This window comes from Hippopotamus amphibius, chromosome 12 (genome assembly GCF_030028045.1).
Source record: "Hippopotamus amphibius kiboko isolate mHipAmp2 chromosome 12, mHipAmp2.hap2, whole genome shotgun sequence".
NCBI lineage: Eukaryota > Metazoa > Chordata > Mammalia > Artiodactyla > Hippopotamidae > Hippopotamus > Hippopotamus amphibius.
This window is the reverse complement of record NC_080197.1, coordinates 29013365-29040025: the sequence shown is the minus strand read 5'-3', so window position 1 is coordinate 29040025 and position 26661 is coordinate 29013365. Positions and strand designations below refer to the sequence as shown.

The window sequence follows — 26661 nt, the reverse complement described above, 5'->3', positions numbered from 1 at the left end:
CAGACAGAGGGAAGAGCATGTGCAAAGGCCCTGAGGCAGGTGCAAGCTTGCTCTGTTGAAGGGGTGTCACAGAGGCCAGTGTGTCTCGAGTGGAGTGGGAGAGAGAAGACTGGAAGAGGAAATCAGAGTGGTAGCAGGAGACCAGGTCATGAAAGAACCTGCAGTCAGGGAGGACTCTGGCTTTTCCCCTGGGTGAGATAGGAACCCTGGGAGGGTTTTGAGCAGAGGAGAAATGTGATTTGACTTAAGTTTAATAGGATCCCTCTGGCTTCTGAGTGGAGGATGCCCCTGGTTTCTCTATGTTCCTCCATGGGGACATATGGAAGAGACAAAAGCTTTTCCCCAGTCCCTACCCATGACCTCAGCCCACTGTCTGTCTCCCCACAGCTAGAAAGGTACATCCAGATGAACTTGAGGTTGGAGCTGGAGCAGGCCCAGCAGCACATGGTCCAGAACCAGACAGCCACCATGCTGGAGCTGGGCACTAGCCTCCTGAACCAGAGCACCGCCCAGACTCGCAAGCTGACTGATGTGGAGGCTCAGGTACCAGAGGGTGAGGGGGTGGTATTGGGAGACCCACGGCTGGTCAGGCTGGCTTACAGCCCCAGTCATCTTGCTCTGACCCCTGTCCCTGGGTGAAGTCAGGGCTTCCTCTGACCCTGTAGCCCCCTGAGGCTCCTCCCTGATGACCCTGTTACAAAACTGTCTCCCACCAAGGCAGGAGCCCAGGGCGGGAAGAGGGGGCGGGGTAGACACTAGGTTCGGCTCTTCTGTCTCTGTGACTCCAGTGTCCGGGTCCGTGCTGGGCACTGGGATGAGGGGATACAGCAGCACGCTCCCTCCTGCCCTCAGGGGGCTCACAGGCTCCAGGAGACGGTGGATAATAAACAAGTCTTTAGACCTCAGGGGGCCAACGACTCTGCAAGAGGAGGCCCAGGTGAGCAGCAGAGAGGGAGGGAGGGGACAGGAATACAAATGAGAGGGTGAGGAAGTGAAAGGCTGAAACGACAACTGACAAATGGGCACATGTTTGTTAAGCCCTACTATGTGCCAGGCACTGTTGGAGGTGCCTGTTTATCTATTATAACAGTAAATAAAACAGGCACGCATCCTTACCCCCAAACAGCATCCTTCAAATTAACACCAAGAAAACAAACAGGAAAAATAACTTCTGTGAGTGAGACAGTGATAGTGCTAGGGAGAAAGCAGCATGGATGAGATCAGTGGGGAGTGTGGCCGGGGAGTGGCAGGAGGGATGGGTTGAAAGTCTAAACAGTACGGCCAGGAGCCGTCACTGGGAAGGTAGGATTGGAGCCAGGCTTACTGGGAGAGCCTTCCCTAGAGAGAGAACAGTATGTGCAAAGGCCCGGAGGGTGGAACGGTGCTGGTAAGCTCCAGGAGCATCAAGGAGGCCAGTATGGCTGGAGTGACCCAGGGGGACTGGTGGGCCGGGGCTCTGAGAGGTGATGGAGCAGATGACATCACAGGGTTCTGCAGGCCACCACTGTGTGAGGTGAGAGCCACAGGAAGATTTTGAGCAGAGAGGCCACATTTTAAAAGTGTGCCTCAGACTACCAACCAGACAAGGGACTGTAGGGGGCAAGGGCAGGAACGGGGGGCCCTGTGAGGAGGCTGGCACAGGACACAGGGCAAGAGATGGAGGCCGAGGCCAGAGTGGGGGCGTGGAGGAGCAGGGAAGTGGTCAGGTACCCGTTTGGAAGGTGGAGCTGATGGGACTTGCTGATGGATTATATATGGGGGATCAAGGATAACTCCTCCTGCGGTCAGAGCAGCAGGAAGAATGGAACTGCCACATGCAGTGATGGGGAAGAGCAAATTTAGGAAGCAGATCATAAGCTTAGTTAGGTTCTGTGAGTGAGTGAGCGAGTGAGTGAGTGAGTGATGAAATACTGAGAGGGCAGAAATAGGTCAGCAAGTTTCTGGAACAGCAGGGCCCAAGGTCAGGTGTGTGGCTGTCGGTCAAGGTTCCTGCAGGGCTTACACAGCACCCCTGCCACCTCCACCCTCACCCCACCCCTACTTGCCGGGGCAGGTCCTGAACCAGACATCGCGAATGGAGATCCAGCTGCTGGAAACCTCACTGTCCACCAACAAGCTGGAGAAGCAGCTGCTGCTGCAGGGCAATGAGCTCCACCGGCTGCAGGGCTATAACAGGTGGGCACTGGCACCCTGGCACCAGGCAGGGATAGGGGTGGGACCAGGGCTGAGGGCCAGGGCCGGGCTGGCACCCAAGTGGGCTTGGGACCCATGGTGAGCACCAGAGCCAGCCAGGGCTGGGCTCGGGCCAGGGCCAAGGTTGGAAGCTGGACTTGGGCTAGTGCATGGGATGGGGGCTGGGACCAGAGCTATGGGCCTAGATTGAGACTGGAGTGAGGGGGCACCTGGGGGACTAGAACTGGAGCTAGACCTGGGATGTGGTCAGGGCTGGGGTAAGGACTGGAACCAGACTTGGAGATCAGACTGAAGCGGAGAGTAAAGATGGACACTAGGGCTGGGCTGAGGCTGGGGCTGGGGGCCAGGCAGGCATAGGGACTGACTACCCAGCCCTGGGTGGGGACAGGGGACAGACATTTTCCTGGGGTTTAGGACACCTTGATTCTTTCTCTGTTCTTTCTATCTCTCTCTCTCTTTCTCTCCTTTTCTTTCTTCCTTTTTTATTTTATAAATTTTTAACAGCTGTATTGAATTACCATTTACCTGCCATACAATTCACCCTGTACATTTTAATTTGATTTGTAGGTAAATAAACCTAATCTCATCTACCAACCCTCCATCCCAGAAGCAACCACAGTGACCAGTTTCTTGTCTGTACTAGCAGACAGTCGGCATTTATAAGCAAATACACACAAGGGGAACACCCTTTAAATTACAAAGAAAGAAAGAGTCCTGGGGTACAGATAAGGCAGAGACATGGACATCTAAAGCTGATTTCATCTCGGTTTCAAGCTGAGTAGAGAAATAACTGCCAAGTCAGGCTGCTGGAGGAAGCAAAACCCACACATGAAAGCAGCCACAGGCCTGTGTACAGCACGAGATGTTATTGTTGCTCACATGCTGGGTCAAGATAAAGCATAAGGATCCTCCAGCTCCCTGTGATCTGGGGACCGTTAATGACAGTTTGTGCACCTTCTTATTCTTCCTCCCCATCCTGGGGTGGGGGATGCAGGGGGGTAAGGACTGGGGCACTATCTATCACTCCGAATTGAATTACCAAGTGCCTAGAGACCAGTGAAGATGGAGGAGGTCATCAGTAAGCTCTTGGCCCATGAAGACAGCTAAAATTCTGAAATCCAAGTGTGCTCAAATTCTCTCTTCCTGAGGCATAATTTGGGGTCCAGGGAAAATTCCTCCTGCCCTGGCTGGACTCATTTTTTTAGTCTGGAGAATGGGTTGGCATAGCCTCATGTATAGGAAAACATCTCCCTCCTACTCCTGTCCCTCAGCCACCCACCCACCTGCAGCAGCGGCAAATACGTATGCATAGTCCCTTTTTTACCCCCTTTTAAACCCTAGTGGAGCATCCTACTCGTTGGCACATTGGTTTTTTTGTTTCATTTTTTCAGTTATCCTGGAGATGGTTCTGTAACTGCATGACACACTTGCCCGTTCTCTCCTCCAGCTGTACGATGTTCCGCTGTATGGCTGTCCCCACATCTAATTCCCAGTCCGCTACTAATGGGTACTGAGGTTGTTCCGGTCTTTTAGATTCCCATCAGTGATGCTGTGAATAACATTCCCATATCTTATTGCACACACATGTGAGCAGATCTATAGGATAAAATGCCAAAAGTGCAAGAGCTGAGTCAAAAGTTTCTTTCTTTCTTAAAACTCGTCTTTTTTAAACTCATTGCAAAAATGCCTCATGCTTATTATATCATCAGACAACAGAGACCTGTACATAATGAAAGAGAAAGTTGGTCCCCTTCACCCGCCCCCATCTTCCTCCTCTCCATCTCCATCCCCTCAAACCTGTTCTGCAGAAGTAACAGCACTTAGCGGATTTTCTTTCACATTCTCTATAAACACAGGCGCCACTGTATCCTTCCATGTGTCCATCCACGCCTTTTCCCATAAGCTCCCCAGTATCCCTCTACATTTACATTAATACCTTTTTCTTTCTCTTTTAATTTCCCACATGTGGGGTTAGACTAGAGGCACTGATGTGCCAGGGCACCCACTCCAAGTCCCCGGCATCTTTCAGATTCTGCACAAACGCGCTCAGCCTCCTTCCTCTTCACCGCTCCAGAACGTTTCCAGGGACACCAGAACAGAACAGACTCAGCCAGACCTGGCTGTTGGCATTTTGGCTGTTTTGTTTTTCCCTATTACAACCCATCCCCCAAAGGGCATTCCTGCCCATGCTCCCTGGAGGTTATCTCTGGTGAGTGGACTGCTAGGTCAAAGGGCAAGCATATTTGGGATTTGATCATGGCTCCCAGATTGCTGGTGTGTCCCTCCCACCCCACCTCTTTCCTCTACTGGACCCCAATCTATTTTACTCCAGGGCCAGGTCTCTCTTTCCTCCCCTCCTCACTTTGTGCTGTCCGTGGGCACCGACCTCCCTGGGCAGGGCGCTACCTCTCTGCGCCTCAGTGCGGGTCTGAGCCTCACCCCGGGACCCAGGGGAAAGCCCGCGAGTGTGACTGCACGGTGGGGACGGCGGGTTGACGCCCGTGCGCCCCCGCCCCGCAGCGCCCTGGAGACGCGGGTGCAGGCCCTGGAGACGCAGCAGCAGGCGGAGCTGGCCAGCCTCCGCGGCGAGAAGGAACGGCTGCGGCGCCTCCTGGGCCGCCAGAGCGGCGCCCTCGCCGGCCTCGAGCGCAGCCTGCGCGCCGCCAGCAGCAACTCCAGCCTCCTGCAGCGCCAGCAGCGCCAGCTGCTGGAGTCGGTGCAGCGCCTGGTGCGCGTCGTGGCCCAGGCCCCGGGTGAGCGATGGGGGCGCCCGGGTCCGGGAGGGGGGCAGGAGAGGGGAGGGAGACCCCCCTTACCCTCCGGTTCACGACAGTCCTGGAAGCCACCACGGGAAAGACCCTCCCCCCACCCTCCGCCTCCACCTATGGAACAGAAATAACGACAAACAGTAGTTAGTAATGGTGACGACAACAGTCCTAAGGGGAACCAGTCCAGACTCTTCCCCCTGCCTCCGAGAGTGACCCTGAGCATGCCCCTGTCCCTCTCTTGGCCTTCGCTTCCCCATCCGTTTAATGGAGGTGCTGATAAGAAGAAGACACCACTAGCCCAGACCTACAAGTTCCGGGTCCAGGATCCACCCTCCATCCTCACTTGCTTGGGCTTGCCACACCCCCACCCCCACTCCAATCCCCCCACCCCTCCCGAGGCCTCAGTTTCCCTATCTACAGAATGCAGAGATTGGGCTCCGTGACCCCCAAGGACTTCTCTCGCCCTAATGCCCCTGCCCCTGAGCCCAAGATGGCCAAACAGAAGTGGAGAGGCACCTCTGGCCCAGGCTTCTGAGAAGGGAGGACAACAGCCAGACCCGCTCCCCAGCCCTGACTTCTAATGGTGCCAACGTCAATCCCGCAGTTCCAGCTTCAATCACTCAGTCAGCAAGCACTCACTGAGCCAGGCCCAGGGCTGGGTGCTGGGATACAGCAGTGAGCAGCAGAGTTCCACAAGTGTCTCTTGCGAAAAATAACCATCCCTCACCTCTGGGTCTCTCAGGGAAGGAGGAAGAAATGCATATTTGTTAAGTGCCTACTATGTACTGGATGCCTTGCTTGCAGCGTTCCTGGAATTTCCAGACTATGAAAGGCTTAAAGGGCTGTGCGCAGGAGAGGGGACTTTCCCCTGAGGGCAGCGGGGAGCCACAGGAGGGTTCTGAACAGAGTGGGACTAGGTTTTAGGAAGCATGATTGGAACCAGGGAGGGAAGAATGGCTTGGTGAGAGACAAAGACAGAGAAAGGGTTCCTACTGCTGCTGGGTCACCATAGGGGGAGGCTGGAAAGTCTTTAAGGCACACGGAGTCAAATAATAGTGATGGGTCCCAGACGCTGTGGTTGGCAACAATTTGCACCGTGGTTCCATCTAAGTCGGGCAGGCCCCACCAGGTAGGGGTGTGAGGCCTGAGGAAGCCGCAGGCAAGAGAGGCAGATACCTTCCAAACTGTCAGATTAGGAGTGAGCCAAACCCATCACTGGCTTGTGCGTAGAGCCGTGGCAATGAGGCTGCCTGAATCAATTCTGTAGCTCAGCCAAAGGCACGGGGCCTGGGCCCAACACCTCTCCCCACAGGCTCACCGCTAGCCCAGTCTCCAGCTGTGGCCCAGTGTCTGCTCACTAGTCTGGTGAGAGGTTATGTAGGGGATCTCACCTCAGGCACCCTTTGCCCAAACACCTGTCCTGCCCCGCTGTCACCGGGGAGAGGCACCACGGGTTGTTTCTCCCCACTGTCTAGATGGAGAAACTGGAGGAGGGTTAGTCACCAGGTGTAGAACAGACGATTGGGTGGAGACAGGCACAGGAACCAGGCATCCATGAAGGCCAGCAGGAAGCCTGCACCCCCTCTCTGCACAGCTTTGTCCCAGGCAGGTGGAGGCTGGCAAGGGGTGGAGAACTCAGGGCGTTCAGAAGGTTAGAAGGACAAGGACACAGGTAGAAAAGACTTAACCTGTGCATGGTATCAGAGTCAGCATTTGTTAACGAGATCTGTTTGCCCAGCCTTGTATGGACTCGGTGGTGGAGACCTGAGGGGAAGTGGGTAGTGGGTAAAGTACTGGCTCTCCAGTCAGATGGACCAGAGTTCAAGCTCTGGCTTCTTCACTTACTAGCACTGGCACTTTGCAGACATCATTTAACATCTCAGAGCCTTGATTTTCCTCACTTATAAAATGGGAATAATAATGGCACCTATCAGAGTTCTTGCGCAGAGGATCAGATGAGTTCATGCACATGAAGGGGCTGAGCACAGTGCCTAGGGCCAAAAGGGGGTGAAGCTGGTGCAAGGATTCAGGGGGTCCAGGCCGAGGCCAAACTACGTTGCATGTCAATACTGGTCCATCCTTGCTCTTACGCTCCCTGAAAATACTTTTCCTGGCCCCAGACTTCCTCTAACAGTACCTGGCTAAGAAACACTACAGTGCATGGTGGGTATTTCACTTTTATTGCTATGACTGTTGTTAATGGTTATTGTTGTTGCCTAAGGAAAACAAATTTGGACAGACCTTGAAAAGAGTGGCTGGAAATCTGAGGCCAACTCCTAGCTCTGCCCTTGCCTAAGTGGGAAAGTTGGTCCTGTCCCAGCTCGCCTCTAGGCCAGCACCCTACCTGGCTTGGCTGGACTCTAGTTCCCCAGCAACCAGGGGACTGGCAGGTGGGGCCATGGAGACCCTGCCCAGGGATGTTTGTGCACAAAGTGAGATGGATTTGGGGGCTTTGTCCCTTCAATTATGATCTGGGAATAACAGCCTCCTTTCATCGGGGCCTCAGCACAAGGACACAGGATCCAGATTCAAGTATGAGACCAAAATAGGTTGTCCCACCCCTTGGTAGCTTCCTGGTTTCTCATTGGTCAGGATATCTATCCATCTGGAACTTCAGCCCTATCCTTGGCTACCCACCTACCCAAAGATTGGATTCTGGTGGAGTCATAGCCCAAACCTCTAATTGGATCCCACCCAAGGAGACAGAGAGGGGATTTGAAACCTCTGTAGTTTATTTACCAAGAGTCACTTTTTTCAGGTTAAGCCTGGAGGCCCCCAGGGCGCTGGTGGGATTTGGCTATTAAATTAATATTCTCCCTTAAGGCCCACAGTCAGCTCCCGGGGAGGGCATGATGAGGCGAGGGGATATCGGGCCGGTAGAGTGGGCTGTGGAAGGGACCCTGGACCTCTTACCAAGGGAGCTCTAAGGATAAATCCCTCATAAGAGCTGGAGAGAGGGAACGCCCTGCCCACCCCTCCCACCCAACCCAGCTGTGTGCCCTTGAGCCAGTTACCTCACTCTTAGACTCAGTTTCCTGGTCTGTGAGATCGGGAAGTACCTCAGTGGAATTCAAGCCCCAGTCACCTGTCCTGGAAGACTCTAGCAGCCTCATCTCTGGCCTCCCTGCTTTGAGTCTCATCCTTTCCAGTCTCTTTTCTACACTGTGGCCAGAGTGCTCTTTCTTGGCACCGTCTGGGCTCCTCAGCCTGGTAATGAAGGCTGAAATCTCAGCCTCATCTCTCCTTCCTTGATGATGCTCTCCGGTCCATTAGACAGCCAGAGCTCCCTCTGGCCTCAGCTCTGGATCAGGGTGTGAGTCATCTCCTCTTCATGGCATCAGGGAAATTCCCCTCACCTCACCCTGATCCCTGCACACACCAGAACCGTTCCCCCCTTAGAGCCTGTGCATACGCTGTTCCCTCTGCCTGAGACACTCGCCCCTTCTCCACCTGGGCAGTCCCAGCTCCCTGTCAGCTCCTCTAGGAAACCTTCCCCAACACCTCTCAGCCCAGAACCTGGCACAGAGCAGGCAGGAGTGCCCACCTGGCCCCTTCCCTCTCTCCTTAGCTCAATTCCAACTGTTTTTACCCTGTCCCATTGCAGCTTCCATGAGGGCAGCTGAGCAGGTGTTCCAGGACTGTGCAGAGATCCAGCGCTCCGGGGCCAATGCCAGTGGCATCTACACCATCCATGTGGCCAATGTGACAGAGCCCAGAAAGGTTAGGGGGCTCCCTGGGGGCTGACGCTGACAGAGGGTGCTGCACCAAAGGACTCTCAGACAACCCTCCACCCCCCACCCCTCCATATCAGCTTCAGGCTTTGTCCAACATCTGAGCTTCCAGAGAAGGTGGGGGTGACCCTACCTTCAGGAGCCCCCACTCAGTCGAGTCAGATCATGCGGTTAAAGCAGAAGTTCCCAAAGTTGGCAATGCATTCTTCTCTAGCATGTCTTCCAGGGATGCTTTTAAGTTGGAATAGCAATAAACGGTTGTGTGCTGGTTCAGATAATGCCAGTTGATACAACAAAAAAACCTTCAAGAGTTTCAGTTCCAGGGGCTTCACACAGAGAAGTTTATTTCTAATTTACATGCCGTCCAGTTGAAGGCAGGCGTGGGAGCTCGCTCCACGTGGGAAATTAGGGACCGGGTCTGATGGAAGCCCCGCCATCTTCAGTGAGTGGCTCCATGAACTTTGAGGTCCAGTTATCAGCTATGTGTGGGGAGGGCAGTCAGGGGAAAATGTGGCTGTTAGGGGGGAGGGTTTGGAGGCCAGGCCCGGAAGTGGAAGAGTTCGGGGAACAACTAGCCAGTCTTCCCGCTTCATATTCCCTTTTCAGTTTTCTTTCAACCCTGATAAATATGGCAAGGAGAATGGCTCAGATGATCTTTAACAGTTCTCACACACCTGCTAAGCCCCCCTTTTAACAAAGGGAGATCAGGTCCTCAATTTCTGACTAGAATTTTGTAACACTGTTTTCATTTTATATATTTTTACAATTATCTGAATAGAGGCAAGTGTTACTAGTTTTCCCTTTATGGTACTAATAAGATTGCCTTTTAAGATGCATTTAGTATGAGTATTTATTTAAGTAAAACAAAGTTTTTATTTAAGTAAAAAAAAGACACCATTTTTAAAATAAATATTTTATATGAGATTAAGTAAATTTAGCTATGGTGGAATTTGGGAAGGAATGAATAACTAAAATTTGGGAACACTGAGGGAGAGGAAAGAGCTGGCCTGGGAGGCAAGAGATCTGGGCTCAAACCTAAGCTTTACTTTTGACTCATTTGCCTTGAGCAAGTCCTTTCCCTTCTCTGGGCCTCAGTTTCCCTTCCTGCAACCTCTGCTACCCTCACAACAGATGCCACTGTCTTCTCTCCCTGATCAGACCTCTACCTCTCAGAGCCTCTTCTGCTGTTCCCTCCACTGGAAACGCTATTCCCACTCATCACTATTTGGCAGGCACATCATTATCCAAAGCTTTGTTCAAATGCCACCTCCGCTGGGAAGCCTTCTGGGATTGCTCTGTGACTCCTTTTGGGGGAACTCTCCTTTTAGCTGCCCAAATGTTCATATTCAATAGTCTGCCAGCCCTATGAGACCTAGCCCTATCCATCTGCTAACCTCCTCCAGACCAAGCCAGCCCTGGGTGTTAATTTATCTCTGATTTGTCTCGGACTCATCTAGTACAGGGGCAGGCACCAAGTGTTTCCTCATCAAATGTTGAAATGTACTGAACTGTGAACAAAAAAACTGAAGGATGTGATTGTGATGGATGGTAAGCACTTTGAAAGAAAGAACTCTTTTTGTCTTATCCATAGTGGCATTCCCCATGCCTTGAATGGAGCCTGGTGCCTAGTAAGTGCTCAGAAAACATTTGTCCACTGAATACAATAACATTTCTTTCTTTCTTTCTTTTCTTTCTTTCTTTCTTTCTTTCTTTCTTTCTTTCTTTCTTTCTTTCTTTCTTTCTTTCTTTTGTATTTTGGCCGCGCCACATGGCATGCAGGATGGTTCCCCAACCAGGGATCGAACCTGGGCCTCTGCAGTGAAAGCATGGATTCCTAACCACCAGGCCACCAGAGAACCCCTGAAATAACATTTCCTGAGTCTACACCCTGTGCCAAGCACTTTACACCTCTTGGCATTTAATTCTTACAGCAACCCCACAATAATAGCAAGTGAAAAGCCTCCACTTACTGAGTTCCTAGTATGTGCCGGGCTCTGTTCTTTAGATGGATGACTCATTCAATTCTCACAATAATCCCAGTGTGCAGATGAGAAACCGAGGCACAAAAAGGTTAAGGTATTAACATCCCCATTCTACAACCGAGGAAAAGAAGGCTCCAAGAGGACCTCACTTGCCCAGCACTTTAGAAAACTGAAGACAACGGGTGGGGGGTTTGGACCTGGATCTTTGGGATGCCCTTGACCACCAAGCTCACCTGTTGCTCTGTGAGGTTCTGTCAGCCAAATCACCCTTGGGCTGTCCCAGAGCTAGCTTCCGGCTGCCTCCAGGGGCTTCCAACTCCCCACCTCCCCACTTCCCTCCAGGTGTTCTGTGACTTGGAGGCCAGTGGAGGTGGGTGGACTCTCATCCAGCGCCGTGAGAATGGCAGCGTGAACTTCCAACGGAACTGGAAGGATTACAAACAGGTAACATTTCTGCCCTGGGGAGGAACTTGTCAGCCCTAAAACCTGGAGCAGGAAGTGGGTTACGGTCAGGGGTCTGGTTTGCCCCCAACCCTTTTCAGAAAAAAATCAGCCCACCTAAATCAACTACCTTCAAACCGATTTGGCCAGTGCACATTCACTGTCAGGGACTCCATTACCCAAAATTGAACCTTCCTTTTGCAAGTCCTGACATATATCCTAAGAAAGAAAGTTTAACTTTTATTTTGTTTTAATTTTTGGAAAAGGTAATGCATATACATTGCTAAAAATGTTTAAAGAATACAAAAAAGGGAACAGAAAAGAGTAATCTCCGCTGCCCACCACTGACTGCATTGCTTAAATGAATGTCTTTGTCTTAGCATACATACTTGACTACATCTGCAGGAGAGATTTTTTTAATGCAGTATTGCTGACTCAAAGAGCCCATGCATTTTACAAGAAAAATAGTACCTGATTGTCTTCCAATTTTTTAATTAAATTTTGAATAAAGGATTTTTGGCAAGTTGACTTAAAAGCTCTTAAAGTTTTTAAGAGCAAAAGAAATAGAAAAAGATACAGAAATACACTACTATTTTTCGTAGGTCCGCTTGCTGTTCATTTGATAAATATGTAAAAATAAATACCAAATTAAGCTATGAGGTTCTTGAACCAATTGGCTTTTAAAGCATCATTCAAATGGCAAAGAGAAATAGGGTGCTCAGAAGCATAAATACACAAAAGAGTGCTGAATATTAACCATTAGGCTCATCAGTGGTACAGCATGACCAAAATGGGGAGTGGGGCTTAGGTGTGCCCTGTCCTTGGTGCTGAATTATTGTTCTGGCCAAGGGCGTTGGTCACTTGTCACCCTGGGACACTGGTGACTGCCAACACTCTTACTTTTACATTCCTATGTTACTGAAATTTTGCAGTGGCTGCCATGTCGCTGAACAAAGTTTGCTCTACCATTTATGCAGCTGATTTAAGTTTTTAAGTTTTTAATATTCATGCAGCTAAGTGCACAAATCTTAAGTGTAAGATTCAGTGAATTTTCACATATGTATTCACCCACGTGACCAACATTCAAAGATATACAACACTTCCAGCACCCCAGAGACCCTCCACGTGTCCCTTCCAAGTCAAGACTTCTTCAAAGGTAGTCACTGTTCTGACTTCTACCACCACAGACTTTATTTTGCCTGTTCTTGAACTTCACAGAAATGTGATTTCGATTATTTTTAACAGGCTTTTACACTTACAAACGTCTTAGTCTTTTTGCCCTACGAGTTGGGGAGCTCCTAACCCCAGGCCTCCCCACCCTATCCTTTATGAACTTGGTCATTTAGCAAAGTGGTTTTGGATAAGTGTCCCCAGAGCCTGGCCCAGCCCAGCTCCTTAACCAGAGGCTTAGCTTTCCTCCTCGGCATGCAGCCCACGCCCATTCTCCCCTTCCCTAGGGCTTTGGCAACCCAGCTGGGGAGCACTGGTTAGGCAACGAGGTGGTGCACCAGCTCACCAGCAGGGCAACCTACTCTCTGCGCGTGGAGCTGCAAGACTGGGAAGGCAACGAGGCCTACGCCCAGTATGAGCACTTCCAGCTGGGCAGCGAGGGGCAGCTGTACAGGTGGGCTTGGGGCCCAGGCTGGTGGGTGGGCTGGGGGCCCTGGGCTAGTGGCTACAGAGTCTGCACCAGGGGTCAGTCACTGGGCGTCTCCTGTTTCTGCCATCTGTCCCCCATTTGGGCACACGTCACGGGATTTGGAGGCGGCTGGTTAGCACTCAGCACATCCCAGCCACTGGGTGGGGTGGAGAGAATGTCACTGACGCTGCCCTGCCGGGAGCAGGAAGGGGCCTTCCAAGGTCAATCACCCCGAGTCGGTCATTTTACAGATGCCCAGAAGTGGGGAGGTGACTTTCCCAGCCTGCCCTATGCTGTGGGGTGAGGTGGAAAGGTCCCCAGGCTGGGAATTGGGGGTCCTGGGGTCATTCTGGCTCTGCTCCAGCTCACTGTGTGAACTCAGGCGAGTCAGGTGGGCTTCTCTGTACCTCTGCTTCTTAACCACAGGATGGGCTTAAATATGAGCAAATTATAAAATCATCAAGTTCTCCCACCCCTCCCTCAGCCTGGTTCTTGGCTCTGTTCAGGAAAAGGAGTGAGCATTTCTTGAGCACCTACTGTGTTCCAGGCACATGACTCCATTTAATCCTCCCACAACCTTCTGAGGTAAGCATTGCTGTACTGGCTTTAGCAATGTAGAAACTGAGACACAGAGCTTAAGTCCCCTGCCCAAAGTTGCAAGGTAGGTAGGGCCTGGTTTTGAATCCAGTTTTGCTGCCGAAACTCATGGTGTTTCTCCTACATCATGTTATGTCTCTGAGAAACTCAAGGATCTTGAAGATGAGCTATCGTGGAACCAGGACAGAATTGAATTCATAGACTCATGTTCTAGGGCCGCAAAAGACCTCACATGTCATCTGGTTCTTCACATGATGCTAGAATCTCCTCCAAAGCCACAGTCATCCAGCCATGCTAGAATGCCTCCACTGATGGGGAGGTCACTTCCTCCCGGAGAACCTCTGATGACTCTGTCCCCCTGCACTGTGTGGCTAATCCCACCTCGGAGGGCTTCCTAGTAATGTGCCCCCAACCCCTCTCTTCTATTAAATGCCCCTGGTTCCTCCAGCTAGCTGATTCTGACATCCCTCCTTATGGGATCCAACCCAATCTGATAATGCTCCTCCTCCCCCAGTCTGGACTAGGTGGGGCTGAGCTGGATGCCCCCCAGTTCCTCAGGCTGACAAGTGAGGCACCACAACACCCTGCTGACTCCTCTTCAAGCCACTGACCACCAAAGCCAAGGCTTAAATCCTGACTTTATCCCTATCTCCCTGAGTGACCCTGAGCAATCCCCTCCACCTTCACATCTGCAGAATGGGTACCCTATGTGTACCTACCTCGTTCAAAGAGTTGTGAAGCTTGAATGAGATACTACACATAGAGCACTAATACTGGTACTTAGTAAATGTTCAGCAAATAATATTATAGTATTATATTATAATATTATAATCACTGTCCCCAAGCCAGCCCTTCACACACTTAGCTGGCCTGCTCTGTGTAAGTTCACTGCTATTCCCATCCCCAGTGCCTGGGAAATGGTAAGTGCATAACAGGAAGCCGGGGGAGCCTCCCTTCCCTACACACATAACAGTTAAACCTCATCTCCATGACCCAATTCTTGGGCAGCAGCTTCTGTGGCCCTAAGTCCAGGATCTGCCATTTTTCTTGGGGAAGAAACATGGGGAAAAGTATCTCATTGTGGTAAAGCACATGGTCCGGGAGCCAGGTTGCCTGGGTGTGAACCCTGACTCTATCGCTTGTTGAATTCATGACCTTAGACAAGTTACTTAGCCTCTCTGTGCCTCAGTCTTCTCATCTGTAAAATATAGTATCTGTGTCATAATGGAGATAGTCTGCGGAAAAACACCTGGCATATGGTAAGTGTTAAGTAAATGTTAGAGAGATATAAACAATATATTCAAAGAAAGAAATATAATATTTCTGCGTCTATGTATATCTCAATTATTTATGTCCATTTATACAAACATATTCATGTATGTTACACTTGGAACCCCTTGCTGTGCTCTCCTATGTGAATTTGATGCCCTGCCTCTGGCTTTTATCTGAGCCCTGGGGAGCTCTCTGCCCATGGTTCCAGGCTGTTATGCTCAGGCCCCAAAGGGCCCACATCTGTTTGGCCCTAAATAATAATAACGATATCTTGAACACTTACCCTGTGCCAGGTGTGGGCTGGCACTGGTCATTTGAGGAAGAGTCAGACCTGTGCTCTTCCCCTCAAAGTTCACATTCCAGTATATGATGTGTATCTTGGGATGAGTGTGTCCACAAGCAATCCCACACCCCCAGGAAGGCAGGAGCTGCCTAAGGGGAAAGCACAGGGGCATAGTGCTATCGGGGAGGGCTCCCTGGAGGAGGCGATGCCTATGAAGAGTAGGCACTCTCCAGACAAAGAGAGGATAGAAAGGGCACCCCAGGCAGCAGGGATATTCTGGGAGGGAAAAAAAAAAAAAGGCTGAAAGAAGAGTTGACATCTAGCTGGCCACAGAAACCCCAAACCAGAGCAAGGCCCTTTCAAGGGCTGCTGGGATCATACAGAATTGTCCCCTGCTCATTCAGGAAAAGCTTGGAAGATCCTGGAAAACACAGGGGGGCCTGAAAACTGTCAGAGAAAGGCTAAGGGAAGAGCGACAGAAACAGGTGCTGGTCCCTGGGCCCCCATGGTGCAGAGTCAGCTGCCTGGTAGGTGGGCAGGATGCCCATAGGGAAGCCTAGAGGTGACAAGGCATGGGCAGTCAGCAGCTGGGGCGTGGGCATCAGTGCGGAAGGGGCACCCTTATTTGTCAGACACAATAATGGGGGCCCTCTGGAGCCCAGCTGGGGTTCGTGCATAAGCCTGCAGAGAAGTGGCCCACGGAGTCAGGTGGGGGAGGCACAGACAAGACACAGGCACACGCTGACACCAGGCACAGGCCTCCCGGAGGTGCCCACACACCCACACCCGGCAGCAAGCACGAGATGCACACAGAGGTACACAGGGACACGCACAGACACACACGCGCATGTGGAGGGGCTCGCCACACCCCTGGGGTACACAAGTGGACCTTCAGAGCACACAGACTCACACAAGTGCCGTAGCTACACAAACAAGCACAGACACACTCCCGGACACGTGTGCAGACATGCCTCAGAGAAGCCCTCACAGGTGAGCACACACAATCCTAGGCACAAAGACAGATTCCAGAGCACACACTCAAACCCCCCAGAGATACTGCTGCCCAAACACACACACACACTCACACGCAGGCACAAAGGTTCACATCCCAATGCTCGTGACTTCAGACACACAGACTCACACACCTTGTGTGCTTCACTTGGGGATGTCTTAAGGACGTGAGTGTGTGTTTGGGTTCCCCAGGACTGAGCCGTGAATATGTTCAAAGTGCATCTGAGCAATGGGTCGGGGTTTCCCAGCCGGTGACTCAAAGGCCCCCTAGAGATCACAGGTCCCCCTTCTGGCTCCCAGAGGGGAGGAGAAGGAGGCTGAGAACTTGGGGCCAGTGGGGGGCCAGTGTTGCTGGAGTGACTGCATGAGATGATTAGGCTTTGTCCACCACTGACACCACACAGCCCCAGACTAAACAGGACCCCAAAGCTCAACCTGAGCCCCAAGCCTGGCCTTGAACTGACGTGACTGAGCCCTCAAGGGGAGCCCTCAATGGCCACAAAGAGAAGCTGGAACCATGTGAGCAGGTGTGCCGGCCAGCCTGTCCACACCACAAGGAGCCCCTGGCCAGGTGGGCCTCTTGGCAGGGGATTTGCAACACCAATCATGCGAGCCCAGGGTGGCATATTTAAGGGCACCGTTAAGGCCTCATGGCTGGCCACCCTGAGCCAGTCCCCCTGCCCTCCCCGCAGAGTCCATGGGTGGGAGGTGCAGGGCTGAGCTAGGCCACAGGCCCAGGCCCCACATTTCCTCTGGATCCCACTGGGGGCCTCTTGCAGGCCCTGCTCAGGAACCAGAGCTTCCCTGAGCTCCCCTGGCTGCATCTGGTGTCCACTTGCCTCCACCCATAGGACCTCCTATTGCTCCCAGACTGGCTCCTGCTTTAGCTGCCAATGCAGCCCCTCCCCTGCTCCAAGCCCCCAACACTCTCTCTGGACAGGCTCAGTGGAAGCCTGTGCCAGCTGTGCACTCTGGGCTGGGAACACAGGGACAGGACAGGACAAATAACAAGCACTGAACATGCCAGCTCTGCTCTGCACTCCCCGCACACTGAGGTCACCCCACCACAGTGACAGTTAATATACCATCGTTACCATTTTAACTGAAGTTGAGAGGTGAAGCAATCAGCCCAAGGCCACGCAGCTGGCGAGCGGCAGAGCTGGGATCTGAATCCAGGCATTTTGTCCCCAGAACTCATGGCCATAATCACCACTCAGGCCTGGATATGCCCGCCAAGGCCTCCTAGCCTGACCAAGAAATAGACACCCTCTCCAGCTGGCTGCAGGGGTGGAAGTCACAGGGCTGGGGGAGGGACGCGCCTCAGGGCCCCAATCCATGTGGGCTGGTGTGGTCAAGGAAGGCTTCCTGGAGGGGGTGGGTGAGTGTAAGGAGGTGTGACAGGGCTGGGGTTGTGGGATGGTCAGCTGGGGAGGTAATGCACACAGCTCCCAAGTCAGGCCGCACGGGGCTGGGATCTGGCCCTCACCCTCGTTTGTTCTGAGATCTCAGGCAGGCTCCTGTGGCTCTTGGGAGCTCTGTTTCCTCTTCTATAAAATGGGAATACCAAGGTATTGTGAGGGCTACACAAGAGTGAGTTGACCCATGAAAAGCGCTTTGAACAATGCCTGGCACAGTAGATGTTCAAAAAAATGTTAGCCATTGTCCTCATTATTGTTCTTCTTACCTTGATCATTCTCACAACTGTCCAAGACTCAGGTTCAGCCAGCTGAGGGAGGCCTGGCACACACTGGGTGCTCTGTCCCTGGAGGCAGCAGGCAGGGAGGGCAGTCCAGGAGGGGAGATGGCCCCGCACCCCAGGTTGGGGCTCCCCTCCCAGGACAACCTGAGGGGAGCCCCTTCCTCAACCAGCCCCAACCTGACTCTGGGCCCCTATCCCATCACCACCTCCGGGTGGCCTCCAGGCTTTCTCTGAGCGGGTACAGCGGCTCGGCGGGGCGCCAGAGCAGCCTGGTCCTGCAGGGCACCAACTTCAGCACCCGCGACGCAGACAATGACAACTGCCTCTGCAAGTGCGCCCAGATGCTGTCTGGAGGTGGGTGCGAGGCGGGGTGAAGCCCGCCTCCCCACAGGCTCACCTGGCTGGACACCCCCATTCCCTCCCCACTCGGGTCCTTGCGCAGCCAGGTGCCAACAAGAAGTGGGTGCGGTTCAGGGTCTCGCTCACCCACAGGCTGGCCTGGCTGAGCCTCATCCATACCTTCCCCCTAATGGGGTCCTTGAGGTCCCCTCCAGGGTCTCACCTCCTTCGAAAGCTGGCACCACCAGTTCTCCTCTGAGACCTCTAAGAAGCACTGAGGGTGGGGCCCAGGGTGCACCCTAGGGAGGTACAATGCCTAATCTGCCCCAACCCCAGGCCTGAGACTTCCTCCCCATCCCCCAGGCCAAGCAGGATCAGGAGAACGGAGGCCTGGGTTGGGGGCAGAGGGGCAGCTGCCCACCAACTCTGGCTCCCGAAGTGTTTTCTGTGGGGAGAGACATCAAGGAGTGGGAGACGGACAGTGAGAGACAGAACAGGAGGGAAAGAGATCGGAGGAGACCTCCAGAGACACAGAGACAGGGACAGATGGAGACAGAGAGACATCAGGACGGATAGACAGAGTGCTGGAAGAGAGCAACACGGGGACAGAGGGAAGTACAAAGGGAAGGATGGAGAGAGAAATGCAGATCACAGAAAGACAGATGAACACAGCGTATGAGAGACAGAGAGACCCAGAAAGGCAGGGCAATGGAGAGCAAAGAGAGACAGAGACATCAGAGAGAGACACAGAGAGACACACAGGAGCGCACTGCCTCTGGAAGCCCCAGGCTGAGCAGAGGGTCTGGAAGCCTCCCCCTGCAATGCCCACGCCCGCCCAGCCCCATCTCCAGCAAGCTGGTTTCCCTGAAGGGCCAGCAGCCCTGATTCATCTTTGGGGTAGAGGGCTGCCTTCACCCCACTGGCTCAGCCCCCACCTACTCAAAGCCTCTTCCTCCTCCTCCACCAGGGTGGTGGTTTGATGCCTGCGGCCTCTCAAACCTCAACGGCATCTACTATCCAGCCCGCCAGCACGTGCGCAAGCTCAACGGCATCCGCTGGCACTACTTTCAGGGCCCCAGCTACTCTCTGCGCGCCACCCGCATGATGGTGCGTCCCACGGGCATCTAAAGAGCAGCCTCGCCTGGAGCCTGTCCCACAGGAGGAGCTGGACGTGGTATCCTCTGGACAAGCTGGACCCAAACACAGGACACAGTGCCAGGGCCTTGTCCTGGACACCCCAGGTCCCCTGAGCCAGGCTTCCTTACCCCAGGAGTCCAGAAGAGTCACCTCCCCCTCTTTTTCCCTCAAGTTGTGAAATGGTGGGTATTCGGGGGTTCCTGCCTCTGCAATGTCCCTTTTTCCTCTTCCCTCCTCCCTCCTGCAGGGCCCTCCTGCCTGCTTGAGGGCTGCAGTATCCTGAATGAGCTGAGAACAGATTTAACTGGGGTCCTCAAAGGAATACACAACTAATGGTGGAATGTCAGACAGGTGGGAAGGTATTTACACACAGGAAATTGCCCAGAGGGAGGCCCAGAGTCTTTCCCCATTGTTGGGTAGGCCAGCTGTTGTTCCAAGCTTTCTCAACCTTGAGATGTCCTTGAACTTTCTGTTCAAGACTGAAGGAGCTGCATCCACCCTGTAACAGGAATCATCATTTCCACCCACACTGTCCAGCACTCCTAAGCCCCAGTATCTAAAGGTCAGACGTGTTTTCTCAGGGGCTTCAGGAGATCTGAGAGGGATTCCTTTACCCCTAGAATGTCCTGGAATACGTTCCAGAGAAAATAACTAAGACTCCCCTCTAAAAATACCTGTGGTCAAGTGAGGGAGGGAAACACCAGGTTAAATCAATGTGAACAGGCGTTCTTAGTTGCAGGACTTGTCAGAGCCTTTGGTATGATCATGTGCTTTGTGACTGCCCATGAAAGGGCTAGAGTGGGCAGCTGTCCCCGAACTTACTTATTTGAAAATGGGCCCTGATTATCCCAGAGCATCTCTCGGGGCTGTGGATGCCCTTGGAAAAAACTGGTTCTCACATGTCATGAGCTGAAACCCCAGGTTCCCATCCCCACCCCCAGCTGCTTTCACCATTTCTAGCTATGAGGGCCACAGTGATGTTCTCAAACAGCCTCTAAAAACAACTGGAAGGAACCTTTGGATTAAAACAAACACACTGTCACTGAAGAAGGTCTAGAACTAAGTTTCCTGTCAGTATTCCAAGGCTTCTCTGGCCCTAGGAAGCCAGACCTCTGCCTGGGGGGCTGCCCTCAGTACTTCCTGTGACCCCAGTTCACGCCAGCTCAAGTTCAGGAACTCTTAGGGACTGCCCCTCTGCCTTGAGCAGGACACCAATCGCTGGGTCCAGATCCTTCCTGCCTCCAGACCAGAACCCCTAGCCTCCTCCTGCCTCATCCAACAGTGAGGCTGCAGCTAGGGGTCCATGGAGACTGTGACTTTGCCTGAGTCTGGGAGACCAGGGGCTCCTCAGGAGCTTCTTTCAGAGGACAGGGCAGAGAGGGACCACAGGCATTCTGCCACCCACTCCCATGACTGTGTCACCCTCCTCAGCTCTGATGAGGCCACCGAAGTCTGTCATCCTCAGCCAACGCCCAGGCCCAGCCAGGACCGACCTACCCTACCACCAGGATGTGCCTCTGTCTTCAGCATGTTTTCTCCTACATGAGGCCGCACGGTGGAAATGGGGCGCCTTCATCCCTCCTGGCTCTGCCCCAGCCTGTGAGTCCCACCTCAGCCAGTCCCCTGAGTAAACCCAGTATGTGCTGATCTCCTTCAGGGAAACCAAAGGATGTGATTGTTAATGGTTACATTTCAGGCATGAGGGAAAAGTACTTTGGGGCAGGTTGCTGCCCCAGAAAGCTGACACAGCCTTATCCAGCATTTGCTGAGCAAGCCTTTATTTAGTGTCTACTGTGTACAGTGTGGTGCCGTGGGCAAGACTTTGGAGTCAGACAGACCTGCTCCGGCTCTTGATCTTGAAGCCAGTGGCTCAGCCTCTCAAGGCCTCAGTCATCTGGTTTGTGAAATGGAGATGGTGATACTCCCTCCTTGCTGTGCTGGGGCAGGAGGAAATGAGACCTTGTATTTCAGCTTCTTAACAGAGCCTGGCATGAAGCAGGTGCCTAATAAATGTTAGGTCCCAAAGAGGGGAATGGGGTGGAGAAATCAGCCCCCTAGTACCTGCCACCCCTTCTCCTGGACCCAGGGAAGGTAAGCATTTTATTTTCATATTTACAGCATTTATTTTTTACTGCAAGTGTATATAGGCAATGCTGTGAGTCCCAGAAACAGAACTCCTCTGAGTGGGGTGAAGGCCCAAATTTCTGTCTGCACTCCAGTTGCCTAAGAAGACCAAGAAGCTGATTTGGGTACCCCTCACACATCTGCTCTTTAAAATATTTAGCCTTCCTTCTTACTTACTTTCCTTCCTTCTCTGTGCCAGGACTCTCAAGTGCAAGAGATAGAAACCTTATCCTGAGGAATGGATTGACTCATATACAGAGAGTCTAAGGATGGATTCAGGTGTGGTTAGATCCAGGTGCTTAAATGATGTCCCTTCCCACTTCTCAGGCCTGCCATCTACCATGCTGACCTCAATCTCAGTCAGGTTCTCTCCTGACAGATGACTCCACCAGGCTTGTGTCCTTCCTGCTCAGCATCCCTTGGACAGAAAGCTCCCCTTTCCCAATGATTCCAACAAAGGCATGATTCTTTCCAGGCAGGACTAGTCCAGTGTCCATCCATCCCTGCACTTATCACTGTGATTCTGGTTGACCAGGCCTGGGTCACACTATCATGCCTGGAACCAGGGGGTGGGGTCAGTCCCCTCCAAGTGGTTGCACTGGCCTCGGGGAAACTGAGGTGATGCTTCAGGAAGCAGAGATGCTGGGCAGGCAAGAATAAGGGTTCCCTTTTTCTCCTTTCATCTCCCATCTCCTATCTCTCTTATCTGTATCTCTGCCCCTTCTCCTAGCATCCCTGCCCCAAAGATCTGCCTCTCAAGATCCAGCTAATTGCCCCCAGACTATCAAGGATACTACTGTGTCCTGCCCAGAGATGTCAGACCCTGGTTCGCAGTCCCAGCTCTGTCCCTGGAGCAGAGCCCCTGGCTGTCACTGAGCCTCCAGTCCCCACCTGTGCAATAAGGGTGGATCACCTGCAGACATCTAAAAGACAGCGACGCTGATTCACTGTGGCTCCAGACATGAACAGCTAAAGGACTCTGGGTGCACAAGTCCCTAGAGGGCCTGGCTGATGTGACCCTGGTCATGGCTGGGTCTCCTGGAGGCCACCGCTTGCAGGAACCGGCTTCTGGGATACCTACATCTGCAGGTTCCTATGTAGAATCCTTGTCACCGCTCCCTTCATCAGACCAGTGTTCTCCCCATTTTAGTAATAAAGAGATTAAAGCTCAGAGAGGGAAAGAGTTTCATCCAAGCAGCACAGCCAATCACCACCTCCAGTGCACTTGCATCTATCAGCTGCCTCCCTCATCCAGAGCTCTCTGGAGGCATCTTGGCACCAACCACAAAAATGCTGGAGTGGTGTCCCCTCCACTGAAATCAAGGGCTGAAGGAACTTTCTGGAAAGTTTTCCAAGACTAATCTGTCTTTCCCACTGGCACCTAGTAGGTCTCGATGGAGCCAAGCAGGCAGAATGCATTGTTCCCAAGATCTCTGTGTGTTCACAGCAAAGGCAGTTTCCACACTGGGGGAGAGAGTTCAACTGTGCACAGCCCAGAGACAACAGTCATGGGTGGGGTTGGATGTGGCCCTTTGCAGGGGACAGGGGAGCAGCCAGCATCAAGATGGTTTGTCTCGGTGGCTAGGGATTTGACCTCTTTCTCCAGACTTTCTGCACCCTCAGAGTCCATGTGGGCTTTCGCCTCTCTCATCAAAGATGCTTCAGAATGCTAACAGTGTTGCCTTGGCAACAGCAGCATCAGCATCTTTTGATGGAGCAGCCCTTTGGAGAATGGAGCCTGGTCCAGGCTACATCCAACATAAATGTGTTACTTTCTTGTGTTAGATTAATGTGTAATGTGTCCTGTGAGATGCTGTTGCCTGTGTCCTGAGGGCAGCAAATCCAATGGCCTTTAGCATCCAACACATTCCTACCCTCCCCTGTGAGACCTCTGTGAGCCTTACTTTCCTCATCTGCACAATGGCAAGACTGTGATCTAGTCACAGGGAAGTTGTGAAATTTCAGTGGTGTGGTGGACATCCAGGCCTGCCACATTCATTCATGTATTTATGTGTTCATGCACATAGCAAGGATGTGCTGAGGACCTGCCTGGGCCAAGGCCTGCCTCGGTGAGGGGGCAGGAAGCAAGACAGACAGACAGCCACAGTCCTGAAGTCAGAGAGCTTAACAGGCTAGAGGGAGAGACTCACCAAAATAAAAAAATTTTTTTTTAATTATTTTAATTTAACTAAATTAACTAATTAATACATTGTAAGTGAAGAAAATAAACAGGAGTTACAGATAAAAGATTTCAGAGGGTCCAATTAGGCAGGGTAATCAGGGAAAGACTCTCTGAAGAGGGACACTTAAATTGAGGACTAAAGGTGAGAAAGAGGCAGCCAGGTAAGGAGCTGCAGGAAGAGTAGGCCCACTAGCGGGAACATCATGTGCAAAGGCCCTGAGGTGGTTGTGAGGACCTATAAGAAGGCTAGTGTGGGAGAGTGATGCCACTGAGCCAATGAGCCAGGGGAGAATGGTAAGAGAAGGTGCCCCCAACGTCTATATCAGAGGTCATTTCCGCACCCCAGTGCCTGCCAACTACTGGATCCAGCAGCACTCTGCCAGATTTGCTGTGGAGCTGGGACAAATTCCTGCCCCTCTCTGGACCTCAGTTTCCTAATCTGTAAAATGCAGGAGAGAGATCACCTCTGTTTGAAAGGCATCCAGATCCTGGGTCAAGGGCCTATTGTGTCCACTGCCCTGAGCCCTGTGCCACCAAGGGAGTCAGAAGGAGGAAGAGAAAATAAAAGTCTTGCCCTTGGGTTAAATGGGAGTTAGGGGGTCAGCAAGGGGGGCTTGTGTGGGGATGAGGGGCATTAACTGTATGCCTCTCCCGTGTTAGTTCTGCATGCACCACTTCTGAATCCTAGTAGGTTCTATTATTGCCCCCGTTTTACAGATGTGGAAATTGAGGCTCAGAGAAGTAGGGTGCTTTGCCTGAGGTCACACAGTGAGTTCCAGTACAGGCTAAGCTGCTGTAGGAGGAAGACCCCAAAACTCAGTAAATTAAATATTTCTCTTCTCTGCAAGTCTGGAGTTAAGCAGTCTGTCTGGTGGGTGGCTCTGCCATCCTCGACCACAGCTTCCTTCTCTGGGACCAGGGCTAGCTGTACCCGAAGGTGACATTTCCCAGCTGTCAGAAAGCGAAGCAGGACATCCTGCACCACTTCCCCTCCAGCACCCACCTTCTTACCCCAGCCTCATATATTTCCTGGAAGAGTCCAGCAGCCTCCCAATAGGGCCCTATCTCCAGGTTTGCTCCCTCCTGGCCTACAGTCATGTCACTTCCCCCTGCCTAGAGCCTTCAGTAGCTCCCAAGTACTCTGAGCTCAGCCTACAAGCAGGACTCTTCATCACCTAGCTCAACCCTTCTCCAGCTCCACCCCTGCTCCAGGGGTTCTTAAACTGGAGTTCGGAGACTTCGGGTCTGAAGCATTCTTCCTGAAGAAAGTGTCCCAGATGGCCATCAGTTGTCCTGGAAGAATTGTCCATTTCCACTTGACCTTTGTGTCCCTGTGGCATGGAGTGCAGGGCCCAGAATGCAGCAGCTGCTATCTCTAGGTTCATTGGTTCAGCCCTGTGGTTCTGCAGAGAGCTGAGTGCAAGTCCCACTTCTGCCCCTTTCAGGGATCAAGCTGGAGCCTCCAGAGTCCCCATGAAGGCTTAGCAAACTGTAAGGCCCCTCAGACTGGGCCTGTACATAGTAAGTTCTCTGTGGCGTCATCTCTAATTATGTCTCTATGCCAGGCACCCCATGAAGAACCTCCCTTAGAATATCTGGGGAAGCCCTATAATGACCGTATGGCATAGGTACTATTATCATCGCCTCCTTTTACAGATGGGGAAACTGAGGCCCAGAGAAGCCAAGATACTTGGCCAAAGTCACACAGTGAGGGGTTCCAGAGGCGGTTTTGGACCCAAATCATCTGCTCCATAGTCTTATGTTCCCTGTAACCAAGGTTAAAGGAAAATAAATACATACATAAGCAATTGCTGAGTTCAAGCTGGCCAGTGCTTGAAACACACGGGAAGATAAAGGCCCACTGTCTCCACTGGATCCTCCTGGGGCAGGGACGGGAACTTCCTTCCTGCTTCTGACTTCCTGACTCCCATGCCCTGGCTTCAGAACACGTGACCACAGCCCCGCCACCCCCAACTCTTCTGCGAGTAGGACTTAGCTTTCTTCCTTGTCAGCCTCCTTGGCCTTCTCCCCCCTCCACCCTCACCTCCCTCTCCCCCCTGCCAACTGGGGCCTGGGCAGGGGAAGGGCAGAGACAGGTCACACTTGTCAATTCTAATCTGGGAGCAAGGAAGGGCTTACAGGAGCCCTAGAAGGCCCCACCCCTCAGTCTGGGAGAGGTGTCAGGACCACAGTCACCTAGGCCTGGTTGTGTCCACAAATCACAGGCGACTGGACCCTTTTCCTCTCTGGGCCTCACTCTCCTCATCCTTAACACGAGAGTGAGCAGCCCAGCCCTGCTTGCTTCCCAGGGTTGCCATGAAACTCAAGTAAGATGGTCCCTTCCCTCCACAAATGTTTATTGAGTACCTACTATGTGCCAGCAACTGTGCTCAGACACAGCCATGAACAAGACAGACAGACACCTGCTCTAAAGTGCCTACAGTCTGGGGTGGGTGGTAGGAGACAGAAATTCAATAACCAAACAACAAAAAGCATAGTGCCTGTCATAGGGGAAATGTATGGTGCTATTGGAGCAAGGATACCAACTTACGGAAGGCATCCTTGAAGGACAAGGAGGAGTTAGGTGAAGAGGAAATAGAGGGTTCCAGGCAGAGGGAACAGCATGTGCAAAGGCCCAGGGTCTGGCTCAGGAAAAAACTTCAGAACATTCAGGAAGGGGGAGGAAGAGGCCAGAGCTCTGATACAGGCAGAGGAGGTAGAGCCTTGGGTGCCAGACTGAGAAGAGGACAGGAAGATGTGGTCTAAACGGAGGGAAGGCGGGGCTGTCGGGGAGCCCAGAGCCTGTAGGCTCTCCCATCCTCAGTGTGAGCAAGGAACCTTGAGCAAGTTAATTCCCCTCTCAGAGCCTGGATTTTCACTCCTAGTGAAAGAGGGATAACAATACCTATTTTGCCAAGTTTTTTGAAGATTAGAGAAAATCTATCTACTGTACGTAAAAGACCTATCCCAATGCAAAAGACTTCTCCATAGATGATGACCTCTGTTATTCTCAGCGCAGCCTGTGGCATTTTGGGGTCTTCCCATTATTTCCTGTTTCTTAAATATCTGTCATAGCAGACAAGTGGGAGTGAACCCCAAAAGTTTTATGGAAATTTTTGCACTGAGAAGAGCCAATCCATGCATTTGTTCTTTTTCCTGTCATTTGAGAAAGGACCTCAGGTTTCCACAGGAACCTAGTTTGAGAACAATAACCTAAGAGAATGGCAGAACCAGAGAGGAGGATCTAACAGAGCTGACATCTG

General features: G+C 52.3%; 1 protein-coding gene across 1 annotated transcript in view; it reads left to right on the top strand.

Moving 5' to 3' along the window:
* The window catches only part of ANGPT4 (angiopoietin 4), a 44816-nt gene extending 25224 nt beyond the window's left edge, over nt 1-19592 (top strand). Inside the window, exons 2-9 of the mRNA XM_057702273.1 lie at nt 388-543; nt 2054-2175; nt 4714-4946; nt 8566-8681; nt 11017-11118; nt 12573-12739; nt 17840-17970; nt 18923-19592. Of these exons, the coding sequence (XP_057558256.1) occupies nt 388-543; nt 2054-2175; nt 4714-4946; nt 8566-8681; nt 11017-11118; nt 12573-12739; nt 17840-17970; nt 18923-19083 (1188 nt within the window). The 3' untranslated portion in view covers nt 19084-19592. The remainder of the gene's footprint in view (nt 1-387; nt 544-2053; nt 2176-4713; nt 4947-8565; nt 8682-11016; nt 11119-12572; nt 12740-17839; nt 17971-18922) is intronic.
* The last annotated feature ends 7069 nt before the right edge of the window (nt 19593-26661 follow it).